This window comes from Gopherus flavomarginatus, chromosome 21, assembly GCF_025201925.1.
Source record: "Gopherus flavomarginatus isolate rGopFla2 chromosome 21, rGopFla2.mat.asm, whole genome shotgun sequence".
Taxonomy (NCBI): domain Eukaryota; kingdom Metazoa; phylum Chordata; order Testudines; family Testudinidae; genus Gopherus; species Gopherus flavomarginatus.
Window position 1 is genome coordinate 2,297,227 of NC_066637.1, and position 26,270 is coordinate 2,323,496.

At 51.3% G+C, this 26,270-nt stretch overlaps 1 protein-coding gene across 4 annotated transcripts in view; it reads left to right on the forward strand.

Annotated features, from left to right (window-relative positions):
• CHD5 (chromodomain helicase DNA binding protein 5) overlaps nt 1–26,270 on the forward strand; it is an 86,044-nt gene that overhangs the window by 51,770 nt on the left and 8,004 nt on the right. For 3 of the 4 annotated variants that reach the window (XM_050931749.1, XM_050931751.1, XM_050931752.1), the window contains 23 exons: nt 445–582; nt 1,837–1,958; nt 2,441–2,614; nt 3,629–3,770; nt 4,269–4,400; nt 5,276–5,393; nt 6,656–6,780; nt 7,632–7,863; nt 7,996–8,121; nt 8,441–8,613; nt 9,869–10,043; nt 10,903–10,995; nt 12,716–12,804; nt 12,998–13,131; nt 13,892–14,036; nt 16,142–16,301; nt 17,219–17,298; nt 18,848–18,980; nt 19,928–20,017; nt 21,050–21,187; nt 22,922–23,030; nt 23,387–23,519; nt 24,393–24,588. In XM_050931749.1, coding sequence (XP_050787706.1) covers nt 445–582; nt 1,837–1,958; nt 2,441–2,614; nt 3,629–3,770; nt 4,269–4,400; nt 5,276–5,393; nt 6,656–6,780; nt 7,632–7,863; nt 7,996–8,121; nt 8,441–8,613; nt 9,869–10,043; nt 10,903–10,995; nt 12,716–12,804; nt 12,998–13,131; nt 13,892–14,036; nt 16,142–16,301; nt 17,219–17,298; nt 18,848–18,980; nt 19,928–20,017; nt 21,050–21,187; nt 22,922–23,030; nt 23,387–23,519; nt 24,393–24,588 — 3,157 coding nt within the window. The remainder of the gene's footprint in view (nt 1–444; nt 583–1,836; nt 1,959–2,440; nt 2,615–3,628; nt 3,771–4,268; nt 4,401–5,275; nt 5,394–6,655; nt 6,781–7,631; nt 7,864–7,995; nt 8,122–8,440; nt 8,614–9,868; nt 10,044–10,902; nt 10,996–12,715; nt 12,805–12,997; nt 13,132–13,891; nt 14,037–16,141; nt 16,302–17,218; nt 17,299–18,847; nt 18,981–19,927; nt 20,018–21,049; nt 21,188–22,921; nt 23,031–23,386; nt 23,520–24,392; nt 24,589–26,270) is intronic. The other variant, XM_050931750.1, reaches the window with a different exon arrangement.

The window sequence follows — 26,270 nt, forward strand, 5'->3', positions numbered from 1 at the left end:
TTTGTGCTAGTTTAAATCCAGAGTAACTCTCCTGAAGCCAATGGATTTACTTGGGATTTACACCAGTGCAAATGAGAGCACAGTCTGACCTACAGAGGGTGAGATTCCTAAGAAGGTGAATCAACTGTTCTCCAAAGAGAAAAGCTGACACTGTTTATAAATGCAGCAGATTTATGATGGGCTTTACAGATTTCTGCAGGATCCTTTTCTGTTTGGTATATAGCTCCCTAATTCATATTAATGCTCAGATGGATATAGATTTTCTGCTGGCTTGATTCATTCCTAGACTGGGCTTGCTGGCATTTTGCAGTGCGGTTGAAACAAGTCCACATTTTTCTTCACGTGTTGGGATGTGTGTAGTATACAGAAGCACTGAGGGCCAGTGGCAACCATGTCCCCTTGGTCTCTTTAATCTGTGATGTTCTCTCTCTTTATTTCATCTAGAAAGAAGCCCAGATTAAATTCCACGTCCTGCTCACATCCTATGAGCTGATCACTATTGATCAGGCTGTTTTAGGCTCTATAGAGTGGGCGTGTCTGGTGGTGGATGAAGCTCACAGGCTGAAGAACAACCAATCCAAAGTAGGTATCTTTCATGACAGCTGGGAAGAATGTTACTTGGATGTGCATTTACCGTTCCAGGCATTGCCCCATCGAGGCTACACTCCTCTTAGATCCCCTCTGTGGGTCCAGAACAGATTTGCTCAGGTTGCAGCACATCAAAAGATAATTTCCCACCCCTCCCCCAAACTCTGCTTGGGGTTTGAATCTCATCTGGATTATTCCTGCCTCTTGCATCATCGCAGCCATTACAGGTCCTGTCACTGGAGCACAGCTGGCAGCTTGGTGAGGCAGGAGGTGGTCCAGACACGCTCAAGTCTGCAGATGTGACTGGCATGTTTGGGGCATGGCTGGAGTCCAGGGGAGCCTTCAGGCTGTCTCTGATGGGAGCTGGGGGAAGAGAGAGGAGGAGGACGGGACCCTTTGCCTGCCTGGGTTGTCCCAGGGTGGGAGCAGGGGAGTCTGTTTGGTGACAGTCACAGATTCCAAATGGAGGTAAAAACATAGAAAAGAGGAAAGGTGGATTTCTTTAACAAAGGAAAAAGAAACCTGGCGGTTGGCATTCAGGCTCCACAGGGCGCTACTTTGATGTGAGCGAAACTGAAGAGATTAGAAATAATAATAATAAAAGATTGCCGAGTCCAGCAGCAGCAATGTGTTGCCAGTGTCGGGGAGGGAGCTGACCCTGCAGGATTCACTCCCCTCCATGGCCCACAATGGACTGGCTTACCTGCCTGGTTGAGAAGCCTTGAGGTGACAGCCCCCACCCCACGCCACAGAGCTTGTCAGCACTGCTGCCAGGCCAGCCTGAAGGGCTCACCTGAGGGCAAAGGAAGACACCCCCTCTTCTTCCCTCTGTCCCCTTGGGCTAAATGAGATGCATCCTCAGGGCTCCCAAGCTTTTCTGGCTTGGAAACGGAAAGACTGAGGGAAATTGAGAGACTTCTTCCAGTCACAAGAAGCCCAGGGCAGATTCAGTTTCAAACCACATGAGATTTACTCAAGTCATGCTGGCAGGATGATCGTTTCAGCAGGGCAGCCAGTGTCACCTTGGTTAGAGGAACTCCTCCAGGTCTCCCTAGGGAGCGAAAGGGTTCCCTGGGTTAGTCTGAACGATGGGGTCTGGTGGCTGGGATGGCTAAGAGGAGGGAGTGGAGGCTACTACACGCATCAGCTGCACTTCGGATTAGCAGAACCAAAAGTTCTAAAATGACCAAGCAGGTCCCCCTGCCCCCCAACTGAAGTGCTCCCACCTGACTCGGCTTCTTGTCCAAGTTCTTTAGGGTATTAAATAGCTACAAGATTGACTACAAGCTGCTGCTGACTGGAACGCCGCTCCAGAACAACTTAGAGGAGCTCTTTCACCTGCTCAATTTCCTGACCCCGGAGAGGTTTAAGTAAGTTGCACTATTTCCCTTCACTGGCTGTGTGAGTGTCACAGAGAGGCAGGCAGACAGACCAACGGATAGATGGCAGAAGGAAACAGTCGCAGCACTGTGCTAGAATAAATAAATATTCATGTTATAAACATTACATGTATATAGTTCTGGGATACTCCCATCTGGGCTTATTGCCTTCCCCAGCAGTCACTGGACTTGTGGGTAAAAGATTCTTAGATCCGTCCTCTTCCTCCCGAGAAGGAGGCGTTGGTGGCTTTGGAACTTGGCTAACGTCTAATGTCGGAACAGTAGCAGTAAATCTGCTCTACGTGGCATGTACCACTCCTCTGTATAACTGGAACTACATTCACATGGTGGGAGGATGCTTCCATTGTATTCTGTAGAGCTCTCTTCATTTAAATCCTGAGGATATGAATTGCTTGCACTATGAATCTCCCATGACCTGCTATGTGCTATCTCATTATGGGTTATTTTTACAGCAACCTGGAAGGATTCCTGGAAGAGTTTGCTGACATCTCCAAGGAGGACCAGATAAAAAAACTCCATGATCTGTTGGGTCCCCATATGCTCCGGCGACTGAAGGCAGACGTGTTCAAGAACATGCCTGCGAAAACAGAGCTGATTGTGAGAGTGGAACTCAGCCAGATGCAGAAGTAAGTGCTAGTAACTACATCACAGAGGGTTACAGATGATTCTTCTGGAAGCACAAGGGCACAATGCCATTGGTTCCTTTCATGCTGTCTCATCGGTGCTTGGTGCAGTGAGACTGCAGCCTATGTGGAAGGCATTGAAATGGATTGTTAGGGGAGAGGCCACACACCACAATCTGCACTGAAGCATTCAGCCTTGGTAAGAGTTAGCGGCCCTGGTTCCTTCGGAGAGGTCACACTGTCATGGCAGCTGGGTGGGACAAGTTCCTCTGACAGAGGATTTGGTAAATGGAAGCCTGGCTCCTTGCCCTGTGCAGCGCCTGGCACATGGCAAAAATGAGGGATCTGAAAAATCATTAAAATTCTCCTAGCCATTGGAAGCCTGAGAGCTGGAGCTGTGTGGAGTATGAATGCTACAGCACTCTCTCGCCAGAATGCACCTGGTGTTCTCCTGAATAGTCAGACTTCCCCGAGGTAAAATCTGCTTGCTCTACTGCTGAATGCATTAAGCCCTCGGGACCAGATTCTGCTTTCAGTTACACCAGTGTAGATGTGGAGTCACTCCTCTGAGTCCAGTGGGAGTGCTCTGGGTCAAGGCTAGAGCAGCTGGGCTGAAGGCTGGTCTTGCATGCCTGGGTACAATCCATCTGTTTTTTGCTGACGGTCCCAGCTTTCCACTGACATTCAGGAGAAGCAGCAGGGAAAGGTTAATTTATCTTCCCGGAAATACCCACTCTGGGGCACAAGCTCTTTTCTCACAGCAGCAGGAATATTTCTTAACACTTCACCCACCCACCTCGTCCAAGGACTCTCACCGGGACTGAGTTATCCAAGAGAGCAGTGGAGTAACTCGACTGCCCAGGACCTGCAGAGACAGAATCACATTTTTTAAGTGTCTGGGCCAGTTCTTTTCCTGGTGTAACTCCATTGAAGTCAATGGGATGAATTTGATCCCCTCATTCCTCTTAGGCCAATCCCATGTTGGTGGTAATGCCTTGCCCATCACTGTTAATGCAGGAAGTATTACAAGTTCATCTTGACAAGGAATTTTGAAGCCCTGAATTCCAAAGGCGGTGGGAACCAGGTGTCGCTGCTCAATATCATGATGGATTTGAAGAAGTGCTGTAATCACCCGTACCTCTTTCCTGTGGCTGCTGTGGTAAGTTATCTCACTTCAGAAGCTCCAGATCTATAATGTATGTGTGCATTGATGAGGGCCAGTGTTTCTGCTCCTTTTCTTTTCAATACACATGCTCAAGGCATCCTCCAGGTTGTTACATCAAAATCATCTTAAAGGCAGGCAATTTTTTCTGGCCTGAACAATCTGAGGTGGGCATCTCCTCTCAAACCCAGTGAATTTCTCATTAATCTTTCTCCAGCATGGCTTGCGGACTTCAGTGTTTGGCTAGTTTTATTTTTAATGTTACAAAACCACCACAGACATCCAGCAGGCAGAGCAAGTGGGTAGCCAACAGGCTCTGTCTCTGACCTCATCCCCCAACTGACCATTTATAATAATCGTCTAGGGGCTGAATCCTGCTCCCGCTGAAGTTGGTGGCAATCCTCCATTGACTTCAGTGTGGACAGGCTGTGCCCCTAGAATGGCAAAAGTAAAGACTCCCTCCACCAACCAAGGATCCACTTACGCTGTTCTCAGGAGGCTCCGGTTTTGCCAAATGGATCCTATGATGGGAATTCTTTGGTTAAATCTTCTGGGAAACTGATGCTGCTGCAAAAGATGCTGAAGAAGCTGCGAGATGGGGGACACAGGGTCCTGATCTTCTCCCAGGTGAGTGAAGAGAATTTCTTTCCTCTCACCTTCAAGACTCAAAGCCCAAAGCTCTGGGAATTCAGAGGGAAGGAGTTTCCTCCAATTGGCTATTTTACTTAATAAGTGACAGGCGAATGTTTTAGCCTCACTTCCCTGCGGTGTCATTTTGATCACAAACTCTGTTAATTGTGTTGAAGGTAAAGGACCAGAATGGTTTTTCTACATCTGTTTCTGTACTAGGGGATTTTTATTAGATACAGATGAGATGAATGAGAGAAATGGTGACAGTGTATCTAGGGGTTAGTGCAGCAGATTTGGGGAGTAAGGATATGTGGGTTGTATTCCCGGCTCCACCAATGACTTGATCTATGGCCTTTGGCAAGTCATTTAATCATTCTTAACATAATTTTACCCACGTGTAAAACAGAGATAATAATACTAATTCATGTGCCTGGGGATTTTTGAGGCTTAATTTGCAAGTGCTTGCAAAGCACGCTAAGAACTCATATAAAAGGTGCCCTATAATGGCAATTAATATCACAATAGCTTGTTTATAATGTTACTGCTGTTTCTATTCAGTCATACGCTGGGGCTATGATTTGGAATTGGGGGTGGCGCCCTTGGAATTATGCTCTTAGGCCCAGATCAGCCCTCTGGGTAATGCAAACAGCGCCTCAGGCTTCCAAACACATTTGTGTGTGTGTGTGCAAATGGCACCCACATGCCTGCTCCTTTCGGCAGCTCGGTTTCCAGGGGTGAGATGTCATTTCCCACTGGCCAAACCCACTTTTTGTTTTCAGGGAAAATCTCCCCCCAAGTATTGCATTTGTGTGCCCCCTAGTCCCGCACTCCAGGGCAGTGCGCAACGGCTTATGGTGGGATTCTCTCTCTAGATGACGAAAATGCTGGATTTGCTGGAGGATTTTCTGGAGTACGAGGGTTACAAGTACGAGCGGATAGATGGAGGGATCACGGGAGGCCTGCGACAGGAAGCCATCGACAGGTTTAATGGTGTGCATTATTATTATTATTTGTAAAGAATACCAAAAAATCTGAGCTTTCCTTTCCATGCATGGTGCAGGCAGCAATCTAGGACGCCGGTTTAATGTCTTGGAGGGTAACGGTTCTGAGGGTGAGCCACAGGAGTTTTGTTCTGTATCAGGCAGGTGACTAACACAGTGCTAAGTCTGTGTGTGTAGTTGCACCTGCTGCACTAGTCATGGAACCAGTGTATAACGTGGTGTCTGACTGGCTGAGTATTGGCCAGCTGGTGAATATGGGTGGCCGTGTGCAGCATGTTGATAGCTACTTCCCTGCACCATGTGCAAGCTGCACTTTCCCGAAACTAGTGTTTCAGTGTGCGCCCCTTAAGGAGCCTGGTCTCCCAAGTTTACTAGCACCTGAAACAGGCAGTGCACGCAACGCAAAGAATCTGAATAATCCAGAACATGAATCCACTTACTTGTTTCCATAACTCCTGACACTGAGAGCTGAACTCACCGAAGTGAGCACCGCTGGGCCCAATGCAGCTAGGGGTGTCTGAGAGCAAAGTGGTTTTCAGTCTGTCAGTAATTACTAAGGCTACGTCCACACTATCAGCTCGTGATTCCCAGCTCGCGTGCACTGACTTGTGCTAACTCTTGTGGAGCTAGTGTGCTAAATATAGTCAGACAGCTGAAAACTTGACAGATGTTCTGGGCCAAGCTTTCCAAAAGGCAACAGGTGAGCCAGCCAAAACGTCTGTGTGCAATCACATGGATTGACACCACGCAGCCGAGCTCAGAGTCTGGCTATCTGTGCCCACCAAACCCTGCCTTTGCTCGTGAAGCAGGTAACTGCATGCCCCAGAGGGCGCACACGTGCTATGCCGGAGTGGGTTTTGCAGACATGCCCGTCGGGATCACATTTGCAAGTCCAGCACTGTGCAGCATAATGAGGGATCTTTGTAACATGTTGACTTAGATGCTTTTAATCATGTCGCAGGGTGTCAGTGACAGGTGCTGCCTAGTCTGAAGGACTCGTATGTCTCAGTGAATTGCCAAGCTTCCTCTGTGAGCCGGTGTTTTATTTTTTCCCAATAACAGATTTCTAGTGACTGACACACTTGTTAATCCACCCCCTCCTGTCTAAGCATCAAGTTTGCTTTTGGTGGGTTTGTTTAGACTGAATGCTCCCTGTGTTTTATCTCTTAAACACAATGTCCTGCATGTCCAGCTAAACCAACGTCCCTTTCAGTCTCACCTTTCACCACCTTGTGGGTTTGTCTTCCTCAGCTCCTGGTGCTCAGCAGTTCTGTTTTCTTCTCTCTACCCGAGCTGGGGGTCTGGGCATAAACCTTGCAACGGCCGACACCGTCATTATTTATGATTCTGATTGGAATCCCCACAATGACATCCAGGTGTGTTGCGCTTTCTTTTCCTTACGCTATAGTGAGTACGTTCCAGCTGCATCCTCCCATTTGCATTTCCTGTACGCTTGCTGGCACGCAGTGTAAATTTAAATAGTTTTTTCCTCTAAAGAGCTGCTGATGCTTCTTGGAAAATTTAGGAAGGGGTGACTCCATTTCAAAGCCCTTCTGCTTTCTGTGGCTTCTGGGATTGCTTTGGCCTCTTTGTTTTCTATGGCAGACATTTTTCATGAGAAGAGGGTCTTTGTTCCATAGGATTCTCACTGTATCGTGCTGCTTATTCCTTCTCACATTTGGGATGCTGCTGCTGTTGTTTTCACATCAGCCACTTGTGAACTCTCTAGCTGACCATTCCCACTTGGGGTGGGCAGTAAGCATCTGAAGTAGGTGAGACTCCTAAGACACAAAGCAAATGCCCTAGTAACCATGGAAAAGTGAAGGGGAAACGCGGTGTAGATCCCATTTCCAGGTAAATGGTGCTAATGAACTATTGCCCTTCAGTTACACACAAGCTTTTCAACCCCTCCAATGAGATTTCCTCCCCTGTTAGGAGAGGGGGATGGAGGATAAATGCAGAACGTGTTTGCAGCTAGCAGGTTCTTGGTTTACTGCTCGCCCTTTGTTCACTGCTCCCAACTCAGCCTGTAACGCCCGTAAGTATTGGAAACACTGACTGTCTAGATTCCCACTGTCAGGATGAGAATGGGGAGTTCCTGTCCCCAGACTGTGCCCCTGTGCGTGACTTGCTGGTGACACGGAGGGAAGGGCCCAGTTGGTTGTTGAGACCAAGGATTGGTCAGACGAGGCTTGTCAGTAACTCCCCAGGGCGCTGTTCCCCACAGGCGTTCAGCAGAGCTCACCGCATCGGACAGAACAAGAAGGTGATGATCTACCGCTTTGTGACGAGAGCCTCCGTGGAGGAGCGCATCACCCAAGTGGCCAAGAGGAAGATGATGCTGACCCACTTGGTCGTCCGTCCAGGGCTGGGTTCCAAGTCGGGCTCCATGACTAAGCAAGAGCTGGACGACATTCTGAAGTTTGGGACGGAAGAGCTCTTCAAAGACGATGTGGAAGGTGAGACGGGAAGGGAAAATGTCCTGAATGAGAAGCCCAAGAGAACGTACAAGGTCTTTTTACGCTTCACCAGCCTGTATTGTCTTGCCACTTCCCAGCCCACCCACATCCCCGCTGCCCTTTCTGTTTCAGGCATGATGTCGCAGGGCCAGCGGATCACCATGCCTGACCCTGTGACCCCCTTTCCCGAAGCACCGTCATCCAAAGGGGGTGCCGTCACTCCAAGCATGAAAAAGAAACATGGCAGCACCCCGCCAGGTACGTAAAGCGCTAGAGAACTGCTGCCCCCCGATGGCATTGACTGCTGGGATTAGGCAGAGCACAGGGTCGGGGGAGGGCGTGGAGGACACGAAAGGGATCAGCAAGCTTGTAGCCAGAAGATCCTTGACTTAGGCTTTTGCAGCTTGTTTGCAAGTTTACGTGCCACTTGCTCGCCTGTTCCTCTGCCTCTGTGCAATTCCTTGGTGCTTTGTTCCCCTTCCCATGCATCTGGCTCTGGGGAGGGGAACATCGAGGCAGTGCTCTGTTCCCAGCTCTGGGGAGGGTGCTCTCACGTCTCCCTGGTTGTGCCATTCAGGAGACAATAAGGACGTGGAGGACAGCAGTGTGATCCACTACGACGACGCTGCCATCTCGAAGCTTCTGGATCGGAACCAGGACGCTACTGATGATACGGAGCTGCAGAACATGAACGAGTATCTCAGCTCCTTTAAAGTGGCCCAGTATGTTGTGCGAGAAGAGGACGGTGTGGTAATGTGATTAGTATCATGTCTTGAATTTAATCTTTTTGGGTACTTTCCCGTTTGCGTTTCCTCCTCCTCCATTTCTTTTGTGTTTGGCAAATAATTCTGCAGAAGCCGGGAATCACCCCCCCGCCCTCCATGTGCATGATAGCATTTATTGAGTTCAGCGGACAGAGCTGCCCGAGAGGCAGGTGTTCTGCGACGCTGGGACCCACAGATTCGGGCCTGGCATGGCTGATGCCTGCCACGTTCTGGGGTTGGAGAAGGAGGCTGCACGTGGCCCTCCTATTCTACCAGTGAAATCTCAGCTTCTGAGACCACTCCACAGACAGAGCTGAGCCTTCTGCTGGGTGTGGAGACAGCCCCAGCCAGGCGAATTCACCTGTCCTACAGCTGCCTCTGGATAGCCCGACTCCAGCGTGCCCACAGAGGGCGGTTCAGTTCTGTGCTCTGTCCCAGACTCCCTGTGTGACCCTCAACAAGTGTCTCAGTGCCCCTCTGTAACGTGGGGTAACAGCCCTGCCCTGCCTCCCAGGGGTGCTGTGAGGAGACTCTTAGGCACATGGTGAGCGGGGCCAGATAAACCCCTGACAGATGGTGTCTGAGTGGGGTGTCCTGTCCTCATTGCCCACCTCTCCTGGCGTGACCCCCGTGCTTCGAGGGAATGACCTGCCCCCAAGGCAGCAGTTGCATTTATTTGATCTACAGAGAGGTGTGTCTGCCCAGCAGACAAAACCCTGGGAGTCTGGGACCAAGCACGCTGCTTCTCATGTATCATCCCACTACCGCTTACTCCCCTGACAGTCGCTGGACTTGCTCTTCTTCATCTCTCTCAAGCTGACCCTGGGTGCTTATTTCTGGAAGCTCTAGCAGATTTCCCCCTGGACATTAGCAGGGTTACACAGCCATGATTGTAGGAGGTGTTTTGGGGGTACGAATGGCTGGCAGGAAGCAGTGCCCCGGGCTGACACCCAGCTGTGCCCTGGCACCAAGGTCGCCATTGCTGGGTAGGAGAAATGGCAGGAGCTGAAGCGGGACAGTTTATTGAACATAACGTTTGCACCTGGGTAATAAGGGACAGAGGCAGAGTCTCCTGCCTGCAGGGCTGGCAGCGCTTGAAGCCCCGGCACCCCCGGCACGTGTGCTCTCAGCCCTCCTCTCTTTGAAGTGCCTTTCAGGAATGGGGGGTCTGTTTGGGGCAGGGCTAGCATGGAGCTGAGATCGCCTATGCTCACCACCCTCTCACTCTCCTTTGCTTTCAGGAGGAGGTTGAACGAGAGATCATCAAACAGGAGGAGAATGTGGACCCCGACTACTGGGAGAAGCTGCTCAGGCACCATTACGAGCAGCAGCAGGAAGATCTGGCCAGGAACCTTGGCAAAGGGAAGAGGATCCGCAAACAGGTCAATTACAATGATGCCTCGCAAGAGGACCAAGGTACGACTTCTGCCCTCAGATCCGCATGGGGCCGCTGGAAAGGGGGTTGGGCTGCTGGGTTTTGACTGAGAAAAAGGAGCATGACCAGGCTTTCAGTTGCACTTGGTGTTTGAGGGGCGACAGTCGCTCTGCCACTGGCTGAGCTGTTCTCCTGCCGTGTTACTAATGCCGGGGGGAGGGGGAGATGGTATGGGACAGGTATTGTATGCAGAGCACATGGATAAGCAATGTATTGCAATCGGAGTTTAGAGATCCTGGGCAGGATCTCAAGGCTGGGAGGTTCTCAGAGAGCAGGTTATGGCTCCGTGAGCCCCAGCTTGTCCTGGTCTTGACACAAATCAGAGCAGCCAAGGAGTTGTTTAGGTCTTGAGAGGACGTGACATCAACTAGGGTTAGTTCTCGTCCTGTAGCGCTGGACTCTTTGGAGTCATGGTCCTGCCGTGCTCTGTCTTGACAGTAGGTGGAATCAGTCTGGTGGCTAGGATGCCATGCATTGGTCTCAGTGATGCCAGCTGGTTATGCTCCTCAAGGGACCCCATCCATCATCTGTGAATTGGCAGAGCAGAGCTGTATTCCAGCTGGTCCCCACCACCCCTCTGTGTTGGGATGGGGGGGCAAAGATGGGGAAATGCCCCCCCTTACCGGGGGCTTCTCACACTGGCAGCAGTGGCCAGACTTCTGCCCCTCTCTGCCGCTCAGGTGGGAAAGGCCTTGGCAAGTAGAAGGACTAGGTCCATCCAAGCATCTCTAGGGAAAGCTCGTCCCTGTGTTGAGTCCCAGATCTCTCTCCTGAGGGCATGTGGAGAGGTTGACTGGCACAAGACCGCTCCTTTGACCTCTGTCCCCCTGTGCTCTGCAGAGTGGCAGGATGAGCTCTCTGATAACCAGTCCGAATACTCCATCGGCTCCGAGGATGAAGATGAAGACTTTGAAGAAAGACCCGAAGGTCAGAGTGAGTTATGGCATTTATTACTCTTCAAATTCCTCCCTCCCGACAGCGCCAGGGATTTGCCTACCTCCCTGAGTTGCCCTCACCAGCGCCAGGTCCTTCGAGAATGACAGACAGGCAAACTGGATAAAAACATATTGGCTGGAGGAGACTGGCTGGTGGGTGGCAGATTTGAGATGTGGGGTACCCCTGTTAGCCCCCTGCTCCTCTTCTGGCCTCGGTCAGGAGTGGCTGCACACTGGCTCCATTTGCGGGCTTTTGGGTCTTTCTGAAATGCCTGGAACATCCCAGCCTGGTTCTTCATAGAGAAGCTCTGTGTCAAAAGAGCCCCTGGAACCAATTGTTGTGCTTGCTGGTGGTCTCAGAGGAGCAGCTGTGGACTGAATGGGCCATGGATGCTGCATGTCCCTGGGATGAGATGGGGCCTGGAGGCAGACCATCCTGGAGAGGCTTGTAGGAGTCTGTCCTCTGTGAGGGTCTTCTTCACTTTGCCTTTACCATCCTGCTTCCCCCAAAGGCTTCAGGATGCTGCCTCCTTTGGGAGAGAATCTCTTCCTGGAGCTGATCAGTGCTGCTCCAGGCGTTGGCTCACTCCAGAATGATACACGATGCTTCCTTCTCCGCTGCTCAGCGGCCCAATGTGCCGCAGCTCGAGCTCAGCTCCCCACGTGGCAGCATGTTGCTGTGACCTGAGCCCAGGATCAGCTGTTTAATGGCACGAGCGGTAATGGGTCGCTAAGGTGGGTCTGGTTTGGCGTTGCCAGGAGGCCTCCTTTTGTGCCTAGCTCTTTCCCTTACACGTAGATGTCACAGCCTCTCGGGTCCCAGACACAGTTATAGTCTAGTCCTTGCGCTGTGGTGAGAGGCTCTTAGGAGATATGGTCCAGCCCTGGGCCGTCTTGACAGCAGGTGGAACGGGTGTGCTGGGTAGGATGTTGCCTGGCCATCGCTGACCATATCAAGAGCGTTCCCTTTGCTGCATTGCTGTGTGACATTAGCCAGTGGGAGACGGGTCACCATCTGCATTGGACCTGCGCACCAACACCTGTTCTACAAAAGCATCCTGCATCTCTGTGGGTGTTCCCCACTGAGCCTGTTATGTACAGCTGCAAATTCTCCTAAGCCACAGGCTGAATTCAGTGGGTCCTTGCAGTGCATGAGGGAGATGTACCAGGTGTGGCCACAAGAGGTCCCCAGGAAAACAGCAGCTTAGACCCATAAAGCTGCCATTGTGTTCAAGCACCCACGGCTTTTCAGCGGGAATGAATGCAGGATGATTTCTCCGGCACTGCGGTGTGATGCACAGAGAACTGGACCCTGATGCACACAATGGCTTGCCCAGAACTCAGGGCCCAGCAGTGATGTTCCTGCTCTGGCCAGGGTGTGCACAGAGTTTGCTTCTGTCTTGTTTGCAGAGAGGATTCTGGGATGCTGCTGTGAGCCACTTTAAGGTACCAGACTTCTCCCTACAGCCTTATCCTGGCCACAGCTCATGAGCCACATCCCTTCTGATCTTACTGGGACCTGCACATGGGCCACGAGCACCATCTGTCCCAGCCTGTAATGACTGGTGTGTATGCTGAGGGAACCTACAGTAATATCCACATCAGAGCAGTGCAGGGACTGGTTCTGGTGTGCCTGCAGACCTGTCCCAGGGCTGGCACTCCGGGTTTTCTCCATCAGCAAATGTGGCTTCTTTACAGAGTATGTCAATTGTCTCTAGGTGGCAGGAGACAGTCACGGAGGCAACTGAAGAGCGACCGAGACAAGCCTCTGCCCCCTCTGCTGGCAAGAGTTGGGGGGAACATTGAGGTAAGCCATAGTGTGACTGCCATAGGGGTAGAGCCAGAGCCAACCTTACCCCGTTGAGGTGCTTGGCCTGAGTCATACTTGTATCGTCAATTCTGTTCAGACTAGCTCTGGCTAAACCCTGCTGCAGTGTACGTGGTGCTCAGAGATGTCCTGTGCTCTTGCAGGGTTATGCTAATGGCCGTGCTCTCTGCAGGTGCTCGGATTTAATGCCCGGCAGCGGAAGGCCTTCCTGAACGCTATCATGCGGTGGGGCATGCCGCCCCAGGACGCGTTCAACTCTCACTGGCTGGTCCGAGACCTTCGCGGGAAAAGCGAGAAGGAGTTTAGGTAAAGGCTCCCTGGAGGGACACAGACAGCTCCTGGCTCTGGTTGGCTGCTTTCTGCCATTTTCACTGGACTCTCTCACGCATGCAGTACAAGCAAGCACTCGAGAGAATCTCGGCTGCACTGGGGGGCGTTTGCATTGCCCAGTGTGTGGACCCCGGCAATTGCCCTGGATATACCAGGCCACAGCTCCCATAACTGGGCCCCGCTCCATTCACTTCAGTGGAGTTTCGCCTAGAGTCGGTCTCTCCTCAGGCCGCCCCCTTGGTGTGAGGGAGAGGCAGAAGGGCTCACACAGGACATGGCACAGTCAGTTAAAAGCAGCTGTTGGCTCTGTAGAAATGACGAACAAGACTTCCCAATCAGAGCTCTGCTCCAAAGAGCCACGAAGCCCCCAGCATGGTCACTACCCAGGCTCTGCGTCGGTGGAGGGGACCCCGGGCTTGGACAGGCCATCAGCCCTTGCCTATCTTGACAGGTTTCCTAGGCAACTGCATCATTTAGGTGTAAGCTCTTCAGGATGGACACTGCAATGGAGACTCTACTGCTCCAGTGCTACAAATAATTACACTTCACACCCGGAGAGACACTGACCCACAGTGTGGAAACTAAAGGAGAGCAAAACGAATGGCTCCCTATAAATACACACGGCTTCTCTCCCTCCCCTGAGGTTCCGGTCGGGAACAAGAACTTCACGCGCTCCGCAAGGGGAGGTGAATCCAAGGCACCTCAGTCAGACTGAACTCTTCCTTTCATTTCCCAGGGCTTATGTCTCTTTGTTTATGAGACATTTATGTGAGCCTGGAGCTGATGGTGCCGAAACCTTCGCGGACGGTGTTCCCCGAGAAGGGCTGTCGCGCCAGCACGTGCTGACGAGGATAGGAGTTATGTCACTAGTAAGGAAGAAGGTGGGTGAGTAAAATTTGAACTGTGGCATTGCAGGTATGTTCTGGGCTCCTGTGAATGTTGCAGACCCTGCTGAATGGCTTCTTGCCAGTGATCCACTGAATATGCCTCTAAGAATCAATGTAAAGACATGCATTGGGGTCTATGAACACAAGCTGCTTGCTAAGCCCTATGCGTACTTGACCTCTGACAGCCCAGCCTGACCTCCTGTACATCACAGGCCAGAAAACATCCCCCACTGATTCCTGCATCCAGCCCAGCACCTGTGGTTGATCCAGAGCATATCTTTGAGCAAGACACCTGATCTTGATGTTAGACCCTGATTCAGCTAGATATTTAATCACCTGCTGAACTTTAAGCATGTGAGTGGTTCTGCTGAAGCCAATGGAACGACTCGTGTTTAAAATTAGACATGTGCTTAAGTATCTAGCTGAATTGGGTCTTCGGAGTTGCCAAGTGATGGGGAACTTTCCACATCCCGTGGTTAAAAAACATTGGTTTGGAATTGGGGGAAGGTTCTGATTGTATCTGTACTATTGTATTGTATCTGTATCGAATAGTATGTACAGATGTGATCTCCTCACCTTAAAAAAGATATTCTAGCACTAGAAAAGGTTCAGAAAAGGGCAACTAAAATGATTAGGGGTTTGGAGAGGGTCCCATACGAGGAAAGATTAAAGACGCTAGGCCTCTTCAGCTTGGAAAAGAAGAGAGTAAGGGGGGATATGATAGAGGTATATAAAATCATGAGTGATGTTGAGAAAGTAGATAAGGAAAAGTTATTTACTTATTCCCATAATACAAGAACTAGGGGTCACCAAATGAAATTAATAGGGAGCAGGTTTAAAACAAATAAAAGGAAGTTCTTCACACAGCGCACAGTCAACTTGTGGAACTCCTTGCCTAAGGAGGTTGTGAAGGCTGGGACTATAACAATGTTTAAAAGGGAACTGGATAAATTCATGGTGGCTAGGTCCATACATGGCTATTAGCCAGGAAGGGTAAAGAATGGTGTCCCTAGCCTCTGTTCATCAGAGGATGGAGATGGATGGCAAGAGAGAGATCACTTGATCATTGCCTGTTGGCTTCATTCCCTCTGGGGCACCTGGCATTGGCCACTGTTGGTAGACAGATACTGGCTTGGATGGACCTTTGGTCTGACCTGGTACAGCCGTTCTTATGTTCTTAATTGCCACCAACCTTCAGATACCCTCTGGTGAGCAACCACAGTTCATTCTGAGACGAGATCACACTGGGAATGGAATTGGTGCTGACATCAAACTGGGAAAGAGTAAAATGCCAAAACGAGAGACCTCCGTTTATGTGGTGTCTTTAGAGACACCTGTGCTCAACTGTCCAGGAAGGATGGGAAAATGCAGTGTAGGAGAAACCACCTAGAGCAATGTGAAGTGCCTGGGGCGTGTGGGAGAGAACTTGTGGCATGAAAGGGAAAGAGAACAGCAACGTCAGATACATCAGGGGAGAAAGTAAAGGTAAAGCAAGAAGCTTTCAAGTGGCGGCATGGACCATGCAGGAGCCAGGCCTGTAAATTAACTCTGATCAGTCTGTGTGTGTTCAGGCTTCTGGTGACACCTGTCTCACCCCAGGCATGCACGCAGACTATCGTTAGGCATTAGCATGGTCACTTGTTTGCCCAGCCACTTCCGTGCTAGTAACTGGATACCTTCTCCTTCCAGACATGTCTCCCACAGAGTAAATGCAGGGACAGCAAGTGAGAGGCAAAGTCTGTGGGGGCCTGGGGGACTTCTCAGCTCTGCTTCTGCACGTGAAGGGCCCCCCGTTAGCTCACCTGGTAGAGCTGCTGCCTCTCATTCCTGAGCCGGAATGCAGCAAAATGCACAATGTCTGTGCTGGTCCGGACACTGGGCAGGCAACTGTGCTGGCCAGTCAGATCTGCTCAGGTATCTGGCTGCTGGCTGGCAAACGCAACAAAGCCACTGTGAGCTTGTGCTCACCCGGACACTGATGGCCACACAGTCTGTGAGGCTATAAAATGCTGGGAACTTCTCTGATTGGCAGCTCTGCTGTCTGACTGTATTTTACAAGCTAACCGGGTGTGTTATTCATGAATGTATCTGGGTCTCAGGTTCAGGAGTTTGAACATGTCAATGGGAAGTACAGCACCGCTGATCTGATCCCGGAGGGGCCGGAGGGCAAGAAATCCAGTGAGGTTGTCTCTTCTGATCCAAACACCCCTGTCCCAGCCAGCCCAGCACATATGCAGACTGGGCCAGCAGCACAGCCAGGTAAATGTGACAACCAAGGTGCTTTATGGAGAGCATAATCCTGGGGCCAGAAACTGCTGAGACAGTGAGATGGGCCCAGGTTTCCAAAAGTGGTTGGAGTTGTTCAGATGTCCAGAAAGCAGGCTGCCACCCTCTGCAAACCAGGCCCTGCAGGGTGTTTGAAGTTGGGCACCCAAAATCACAAGTCGCTTTTGAGAATCTTGGCCATGGTGACTGAGATCACAGCAACTGGCTTCTCTCTGATAACGCCCCACAACGGCTGTCTTCACTGCCAAGTGAACTCGAGTTCTCTACACACCAGTTAACTCCTCTTGAGTTAGGCGCTGGCCTCGTCTACACTAGGGACATACATCGGCAGAGCTACGTCTCTCAGGGGGGTGAAAAATACTCACCCTTGAGAGAAGTAGCTATGCTGACCTAACCCCTAGTGCAGACAGTGCTAGGTAAAGAGACAAATTCTTCCGTCAGCCTAGCTCCTGCCACCTGGGGAGATGGATTACCGACGCTGACGGGAGAAGACCTCCCAGCGCTGTGGTGAGTGCCTACCCTGAAACGCCAGGGAAGCCAGGGTCCACAGGGCCATTTGGGATCCACTGGAACTTCTGCTGAGTTCTAACATAGTTACAAGCTGTTCTTTCCCTCTCAATAACCATGGTAAGTTAACAGTTAGATGCAGTTACTATGGAGCCTTTGAGAGGTTTGTGTCTATTTCGAAGTTAAGGATGAAATTGCCTAAAACCAGCAACACTTGACTTAAAAATAAGCTTCCCACTCATAATCCTTGGAATTCAGTTGAAAAGTTCAATAGAACTTTTCAGCGAGGCTCGACTCCCAAAGGGTTAATCTTACCCGATAGCACCAGCTCATGGCCCAGCAGAGTGCAGTTTACGTGGTGTCCTTTGTTGTTGTTGTTTCAGACAAAACAGAAATACAGTTGGGGTTCCAAGAGGAAAAGGAACAAATGGAGCCAAAGCCCAAGAAGCCAGCTGAGAGCCAGGTAGGGAGGAGTTCCTTTCACCCTGCTTTTCATGGAGCTCGCAAACCCCATTAGCAGCACACGCAGTGTCCCCAGGATACAGCAGAGCTGGGCTGAACCAGCAATTCTCTCTCTGCTTCCCTTGGCCCTGTGTCCCAACCGCTTCCTCTAACTTAAAAATACAACAAAGCCTTTCCCAGAGCTCCCTGCCCAGCCAGCCAAACCTGCTGTAGGTCAGACAGAAGCAGTTTACGAGGACCCTTCCCTAGCTGGCCCCAGGGACGAGGCTCTTGCTTCTGCCATCCTCCGAGCCCTTGTCTGCGTTCCCTCCCCCCAGGGGCAGCATATTCTGCTGTCTCAGGAACCTTTGTGTGCTCCAGAGTATGGGGCATGCTGCAGGCTTCTCCACCCTCTGGGCTACCGCTGTTCACGCAGAAGGGTTTCTGTGGCCTTTCCTTCCTCGAGTGTCCTGAGTACTGATCTTATGGCCTCCAGAGTGACTAGTGCTTCATCTGCCCCATCTCGCTGCCCAGAGTCTTTCAGCACCCCGTTTGTCTGCGCTGTTCTGCACAGTGACCCCCAGCCCCTGGTGCCCTGCAGCGCTGCTCAGATCCGCTGGCTCCTTGTCCTGAAGCTCCTGCTGAGCATTTCCCTGCTGCTCTGCCAGCATCCTGTGCAGCCCACCCCCACCATCCCATTACAAGGATGCATGCTCGGTGCCGCCCTCCCCTGAGCCCCCCTGTGTGAATGAACACAGCGCCCCCTGCCTGGCCCCAGCCTAACCTTCGCCTTGGGCCCCTATGGGAGTCCTGCTGGCCCTGACCTTAACCCTGGCCTGGAACCTTTCCCAGTCCCAACTCTGACCCTAAACTGGGGAGAGCTACAGGTCTTAACTGTAACCCCAACCTGCCGGCCCCAGTCCTGATCCTGGCCTGGGAGCACCACTGGCCCTGGCCCTTAACCCTCATTTTGGGCCAGCAAGTGGCCCCATATGTATCAGTCCATATGCCAAGGTAGGAAATGGCAGCTAATCTAATGGCTGAATTGTATGAATCTCACCATGGCACATCCTGATTTCCCCCTGTTTCCTCTCTTCAAGGGCATTGTTACAGCTTAATGGTACTGTTCAGGTAGCTAATTATTTCCTAACCTATTTCCCTTTACGTATCTACAAACTGCACTCGGCGGGGATGTCTGTCTGCACAGCCTGGAGTTCTGAAAACCTGTGATGGGAATTGTACTGCTTAGCCCTTATGCTGCGTAGTACGTTCTGGTGACAGGTGCTTTGCAAAGGAAGGGTTACGCGCCTGCCTTCCCTCACGGATCATGTTTAAAGCACTAGTAACTTATCCACACAGCCGTGTAGTATTACCCCAGTGCTCCTGAGAGGGAAACCGAGGCAGAGAGGTTCAGTGATGTGGTGTCAGCTGTAAATCAGAGCCAAGGCAGGGCTGCTGGACCACGTGTCTCTGATCGGTTGTAGTCAGGGCTTTCTGGGCAGTTTTGCAGTAACATATCCTAAGTCTTTTGAGCTAAAGTGGCTAATGTGGTGTCCTCACTTGAAATCAAGGGTCCAGCAAGTGCAGAGAAAGCCGAGAATGAAGAAAGCCAAGAGAGCTCTGGAAATGAGGAGAAACCGAGAGAAGAGAAACAAGAAGAGAGCGAAAAGGCTGAGCCTTCGCCTGAGCGGCTGCCGGTGAGAGGTGAGGCAGCCTGTGACTCTGGTGCACCCGCTGCATGTGGAGCTTGTTTGCCCAGCATCCATGACATCTGGGGCAGACCCAGCTGTCACAGCATCACTGGAGAGACTGTTTCCTTCCTTGTTCAAGCCCCTGTGTGCATTAATGTGGTGCTCCCCCAACGAGGATAATAGCCTTCTCCTGCTGCTAGCTTAATAGCTGGTCCTGTAGTTCAAGCTACTCTACCTCAGTGCCCGAAGGTGCAGGGTTCAAATCCTCCCAGTGTTGCATGATGGGGTTGTTACAGTTGTACATAATGGAATTTGTTTGTACCTAGGAAAGTCCATAAAATACTGTATTAAAAGAATGTAAAGGTTGCAACGTCAATTACCTACAAGTTAGGAAATGCCCGTGCAACCTTAATTGGTCCCCCTTGTGTGTATTACCGTAGAGTCTGTAATTACAAGATCACATTCTATTTTTCCCCATAGTTTTTAAGGAACCTTTTTTGTATGTAAAGTAAAGCAGAGTGGCTAATCTCTCTGCGGAAGACATGCACCCCTCTTTCACAGGCCTATGCCCGCTAAGTGGGACTTCAGTGAGGCTTAGGTCTTGTGCTGGTACCTCACATAGGGGTGAATTTCACCCGAAGAGTGTGTATCCTCATGCTGCTGGGAGGGCTCTAGCACTGGGCCTAACGCTAGAATGAGCTCTCAATTTTATTAACATAATGTTTGCATCCGTTTACGATGCAAATTGAGGTTTCCCCATCATACCACAAAATGTTTCAATTTTGATGAAACTGCATTTTCTGACAGAAAACTGTCCTGGTGGCCATGTGTCTACCAGCTGTAATATGCAGGCAAACAAATACTTTGCAACTTTAAATAGGAAAGGCAAATCAATCGAGCGACACTGGTAGGCATTTCTGCCCGTTAATCGTCTTTCGTTGTCCTATTTAATTCCTGCAGATGAGGCAATTCAGGAAAAAGAAAAGCCATTGGAAAAGTCAGAATTAAATGCCTGCCAAGGTAAAGGGGAAGATAAAGAGTACAAGCCAGGTAAGATGCCCATGGCCTGAATTGCAACAGAGAACTGATAAAAACGAAGAGTAGAGCGTTGTGTGTGTTCTGGAGCAGTGCGCATGCGTGTGAAGGGGCGTGTGCCATGTGTCTGTAGTGTGTTTGGTCAGGGAAAGGGAGATATAAAAGCAGCTCCTGCAAGTTCATGTTTGTGTTGTGTTGGTGCCCACAGACTGTGATAACTATGTACACACCTATAGCGATAAGCCAGATCCAGCCCCAAAGAACTCAGTTATGATGTTCAAGTGCATTTATGGACCGTGTTTGTGGCTCCTACACCTCACCTTTGTGAGAAACGGCAGCGCACTCGGGAGCTGTGTACTCTGCCGCTTTGTGCCGACTTTCCCTCTGTGGCTTGGATTCACAAGTGGAGACAGGGGCCCAGCAGCATGCAAAGAGTCTGTGCGAGAGCCAGAATGGGCCTCAGGAGGGACTTAGGGTCTTTCTACTCTGCAGTTAGACACCCGCGGCTGGCCCGTGCCAACTGACTCAGGCTCCCTGGGCTTGGGTGCAGTCTGAGCTCTGGGCCCCTCCCACCTTGCAGGGTCCTAGAACCTGGGCTCCAGCCCAAGCCCAAACGTCTACACTGCAATTAAACGACCCCTTAGCCCGAGTCAGCTGGCACAGGCCAGCCACAGAGTTTTAATCCAGCTGCAACCACTAGACCACACTTCCTAGCAGTTGTAGCAATGCCAGTGGCTCAGAATAGCTCTAGGGACAGGCAAGAGAACTGACTCTCCCTTTATTTCCTTTCTGAGGTGGAGGTGGAGCTCTATACCCGGAGCCGCCTCACCCATTCCTATCTCCAACGGCATCTCGGCTGGCGGGTGCTGCTTGTGCTTGATGGGAGGCCAGGAGGCAGGCTAGTGATATGCCCACACGGGGATGTTTTGGAGAATGACTTTAGGAGAGAGCTGCTGCTGTTAATGGGGCAATGATGTGACATAGCAAGTCAGCTCAGCGTGGCAGGGTCAGTGGTGCTCGTCTGATGTTACTGTCTTTGATAAGCAGAGGATACCAAGGTGGAAGAGAAGGAGCAGAGTGAGACTCAGCAAAATGGTGAAAAAGAAGAAGAGGAGGATGGGAAGAAGGAGGATAAAAATATGAACTTTAGATTCATGTTCAACATTGCTGATGGTGGCTTTACAGGTAACGGTTTGGGGCTGAGACAGAGCATCCCAGTCACTTTTAAAGGGTTTGCATGCGAAAGCTGCACAGTCTTTGCACAGGTTCTCTGCATATTCAGTTAAAGAGGATTTGAGCCTGACAGTGCTTTAAAATAATGGAGTTCCAATCCCAGAACACAGTGCCAGGTCCTCGCTCTGTGCTGGTAGTCACTGGCTGCTGGGAAAAGCGCAGCTCAGGGAACTGGCTTGAGTTCTCTATTGCCTTGGTCTGTGATGCTACAGTAATCACCAGCCTTGTTTATCATGTGAGCCATTCTCACCTCAGCATCTGCGGCACTGTGTACTCAGCTCAGATTTTATAAAGTACACCTGAGTGACTAATAAAACTCCACAGAATACCGGAACAGGAAGCACTACAAGAACCAAATCTGCTTTATTCCCGTTATGCTTGCTGTTAACTTCTTATATTTCACTAGGCTTGGCCTGAGAAGCTAGACTGGTCAGGTTGATGTTCTCTTTATACTCCCTTTTATTTTCTGACCTTCGTTATATTAGGGTTGCAGATGCTGCAAAGGAATGTTTGAAACATTTTTTTCACTGAAAGCATTCACTGGGTTAATTCAGGTCAGCATGTCTATTCAGATTCATATTTTTAATACAGGCACCCTACATTTTGAGCCTAAACAGTTTGACCTTTTCCATAGCTGCATACTGAAAAAGAGCTCCAGTCCCGAGGAGTGATTGCATCACTGGTCAGCCCCAAGCATCACGGGGATTTTCTGTCAGTTCCTTTTTCTTGATAGACCTCTCAGGCCTGCCCCAAGTGCAAGTTATGATGTCACAGTTGTCATAGCATCCACTGTAACCCTAGTCTGTGCATCCCATGGCACTGAAGGAATCATTAACATCAAACCTTATGCCAGCGTGGAGTCCTCTGGGCTTCTAGGGGACACCGTGTGGGTCCCTTTCCAAAGTGGGCCCTGGACTAGAGACTTTCTTCGGTAATGAAGTCCACTCTCCAGGTTGAGAGAGAACCTCCCTCTTCTCTCCATGGCCTGTTCCTAATGCTTAGGGATGGCACCATCAACCATGTAATTAAATCTACTGCCCACCACCTGCATGCCAGGGCTTGGAATGCTTGTAGGCATGCCTGAGTAACACAACTTTAGCTGTTGTCATCTAGCTCTAGGGTCATGAGTTTTCTAGGGGAAGGGGTCTTTCCTCTTTGCTCATTTAAAAGTATCTATAGCTGTCATTGCTAATGAGCTGGCAGCTTTCTATAGCCAGTGATCTGACCTTCCTAAAGGGAGCAAAGCTGCTCAGAATAAGAAGGTAGAAGATGTGGTGTTTGTGAGACCTGTGATTTGGTTCTAAGGTGTCAGTTGATGATGCCATTAACTGAGATGGGTCAAAGGCTACATATAGGTATATCTCCATATATACTATCTCATAGAACTGGAAGGGATCCTGAAAGGTCATTGAGTCCAGACCCCTGCCTTCACCAGCAGGACCAAGTACTGGTTTTGCCCCAGATTCCTAAGTGGTCCCCTCAAGGATTGAACTCACATCCCTCGGTTTAGCAGGCCAATGCTCAAACCACTGAGCTATCCCTTCCCCTTTTTTTAAAAAGGAATGGAAGGCTTGAGTCAAGTGGCTGCAGGCACGAATACGTCTCTTGGCCAGTCCTGCCTTGCCTTCTAGCAGCACGTATGCTCTCGTGCTGCTGGCTGAAGGTGGCTCTGCTTTGCCTTCTCAGAGTTGCACACGTTGTGGCAGAACGAGGAGAGAGCTGCCGTCTCCTCAGGCAAGATCTATGACATCTGGCACCGGAGACATGACTACTGGCTGCTGGCGGGAATTGTTACGTATCTTTGAACGTAGTGAGAGCCCTTGCCACCCTGGACAGGGAGGTGACCGGAGAGGCTGGGCCACTGCGGGGTGATGGGGGTGGTGATCAGCATGAGCGAGATCTGAGGAGACTCCCCTCCTGAGTGCTGGTCTTGACTCTGACACCAGCTCCCTCTCTAGTGTTGGGCAGGTTGTTTAACTGCCCTGAGTCGTTGGCACCCGGGGACGACAATCGGAGTACTGTGCCGGTTACTTAGTGCTGTGCTTTGAAGATGATGAGAGCTGGGTGTCACTAAGCAAACTCCCCAGGCTACCCAACAAGATTGCAGTTGGGGATCTGGTATTTTCCCTTAACACCCCTCCCTGCACCCAGCCACGGCTATGCCCGCTGGCAGGACATCCAGAATGACCCACGCTACGTGATTCTGAATGAGCCGTTCAAGTCGGAGATACACAAGGGGAACTACCTCGAGATGAAGAACAAGTTCCTCGCCCGACGGTTCAAGGTGAGCCTAGAGGGAAGGTGCCCCTCCCTTGAGGAGGGCAAGTGGAGCTGTGCCTGAGGGTGGGGAGTGGGCTGCAGTCTCGTGAGCATGTCTGGCAGCCTGAAGAGAGCCAGAGAGCGTGAAGTGCCCAGCAGGGAGCCCATGGTACCAGACAGATTCATAGGGAATGGGCTGCAGACAGCCCCTGACCCCACGTGCTGCTTATCCTGGATGGAGTGGCAATGAACCACTGCAATGAGACTCTTGCCTAGCAGCTTACCTAGGCCACGGGCCTCTTGTCAGGTATCGGGCCCATGGAGTGGGTTCCCCTGGGCTGGTTTTGGGAGCTGAGCATCGTCCCCACTCACTCAGCTCTTACTGAGCTCAGCAAAAGGAACTGCTGTGGCTTTGCGTGAACTTCCATGGGTATAAATCAACTGTCCTCTGATGTTCAGCGTCTAACAGGGCTGCCTACCAGATCCCTGCTCTGTAGCCCAGGTGGAAGTGAGTTAAAGCTGTTGCCATCCACTTGCCACGGGCTGGCCTTTGCGCGCTGAGTCAAGGGGTCTCCACCTGATTCTTAGTGGCCAGGTGTCTATGCCACCAGTCAGAGCAGCTGGCACTAACCGCCCCTCCGTCTGAGCCACAGCAGCATCTGAGGATTGGCTAAGCCCCCAGACTGACCCCTCAGCCTCCACTTTGGTGAGATGGAAAAGCCTAAGGGGGAGGGGAAAGTCTGCTCCCCCCTCAGTGGCTGCTGGTCCCTCCCCATGTCAGAGAAGTGGGGCAGTCAGAGGGCTGGAGCGTTGGCTGGAGTAAATCAGCATAGCCAGCGCAGCGCCGATTTATCCCCGCCAAGGATCCGGCCCTGACTCTTCTCTGGTTGTGTCTCAGTTGCTGGAGCAGGCCCTGGTGATAGAGGAGCAGCTGCGAAGGGCTGCGTATCTCAACATGAGCCAGGACCCCAGTCACCCGGCCATGGCACTGAACGCCCGTCTGGCTGAAGTGGAGTGCCTTGCCGAAAGCCACCAGCATCTCTCCAAAGAGTCCCTGGCTGGGAACAAGCCTGCCAATGCTGTCCTGCACAAAGGTTTGTTGTCGCTGCCTAGCCTGCTCCCTCCCTTGTTGCCTCACTAGGCAGGGCCGAGAGGTGCGACAGCCGCATGGGCTCTTTGGGGCTGTGGCATTCCCAGCTGACTTGCAGGGGGAGTGGTCCTGGTATGGGGCAGAGAGCTAATAAATCCGACTGGGAGGAAGTGATTGGCTGGTGTTTCTGTCTCACAATGTTCCCCTGGCCTGGAGCTGGCCATGTCCCTCTGACCTTTGACCACAGGGACTGTAGCCATTTGTGAGGGCTTCCAGGGCAGGAGCAGAGGGGAAATGTCAGTGTGCGGTGGGTCGATTCTCTTGGCTCCAAGGTTGCCAAGGGGAGATCGTCCTCCCAGGGCAGAAAAGACATGACATAGACCTGAAACGAGCCCTGCTTGTGACGCTCAGCAACAACCCCCTAATGAGGGGCTGCTCGCCAGGTGGTGGTGTCCGGGGAGTCCTGGTTGCGTATCCCCCTGGCAATCCCAGGGATTGCATTGCACCCCTAAGCCTAGGGAGACGGAGAATAGCAGAGAAGTGAGGCGTTCTCAGCCTGTGTCCATACAGAGGTACCCTGGCACAGAGGCACCTCTCAGAAGATCACAGTGGCCGCACTGTGTGTGTGGTTGAGGTCACCATCCTGAACCTGAGTGTAGCTTTGCAGCCGTTCCTTTTGGCAGGTAAAGAGGCATTTACTCGCACGGCTTGTTAACCAGCCACAGGCAGCCCCTGCCTTGGGGCTGTAAGAGCAGCACCCGGTGCCCCGTTTGAATCTGGTGCATTGATTTGGAGCAGATCCTGCCTAGCACAGGGTGTTGTGAGGGTATTTTCATAGTTCCCCACCCAGCCAGGGTAACCAGGAACGTGCTTTTCACCTGCTCACAAATGTGCACATGCTCAGGAGAGAAAATTCCATGCCTGGCTGGTCAGGACTGAAGCCCAGAGTTAACAGAGATGAACAGACCCAGGCCTGGATGAGTCAGTCTGATGGAGACTGAGTTTGGAACCAACCACCAGCAACCTGGATTGTTCCAAAAATCAGCAGCGGCTTGCAGTCCGGGGGCTCTGAGGACCAGTGTCTTCTGGCAGCAGTGCCCATGGGGACACTTGCTTCTCTGGAGGTACATGGTTAAAGCAATGGCAAAAAACTCTGCGGGACTTCCACCCCCAAATCCTCCCTTCATTTTCCTGACGGCCCGAGGACAGGATCTTACCTCCCCTGAACCATTACAGGATGGGGTTAAAGTGTTCAGGGATACTGGCCGAGGCAGTCCAGAAGTGACCGTAAAAGCAGGGGATGTTCCCTTCCTGTTCCAAACCACCCCCCAAAACAGAACATGCGTCTTCTCCCCAAGTCTGGATCTTCCTGCAGGGTCTCCCTTTCTCTGCCCCGTGTTCCCTCTGGTGGGAGAGTCTCACCCAGGACTCTGGTGGAGTTAACAAGGCATGTTTACCCAGCAGCTCTGAGCAGGGCATTAGCTCCTGCTAACAGGGTGGGTCAGTGTAAGAGTCTTTCATCCCTTGGCAGGGCCATGGATCCTGCCAGCCTGATCAGGCAGCTCTGGGTGATAACAGCTCAGCAGCTCTGCTGATTCATGAGCTGTCAATGCGGAAATAGTCACTTGCATAAACTGCAGCCAATTCTGCCGTAGCTAGGACCACTGGAGACTGGTGAGGAGTGTG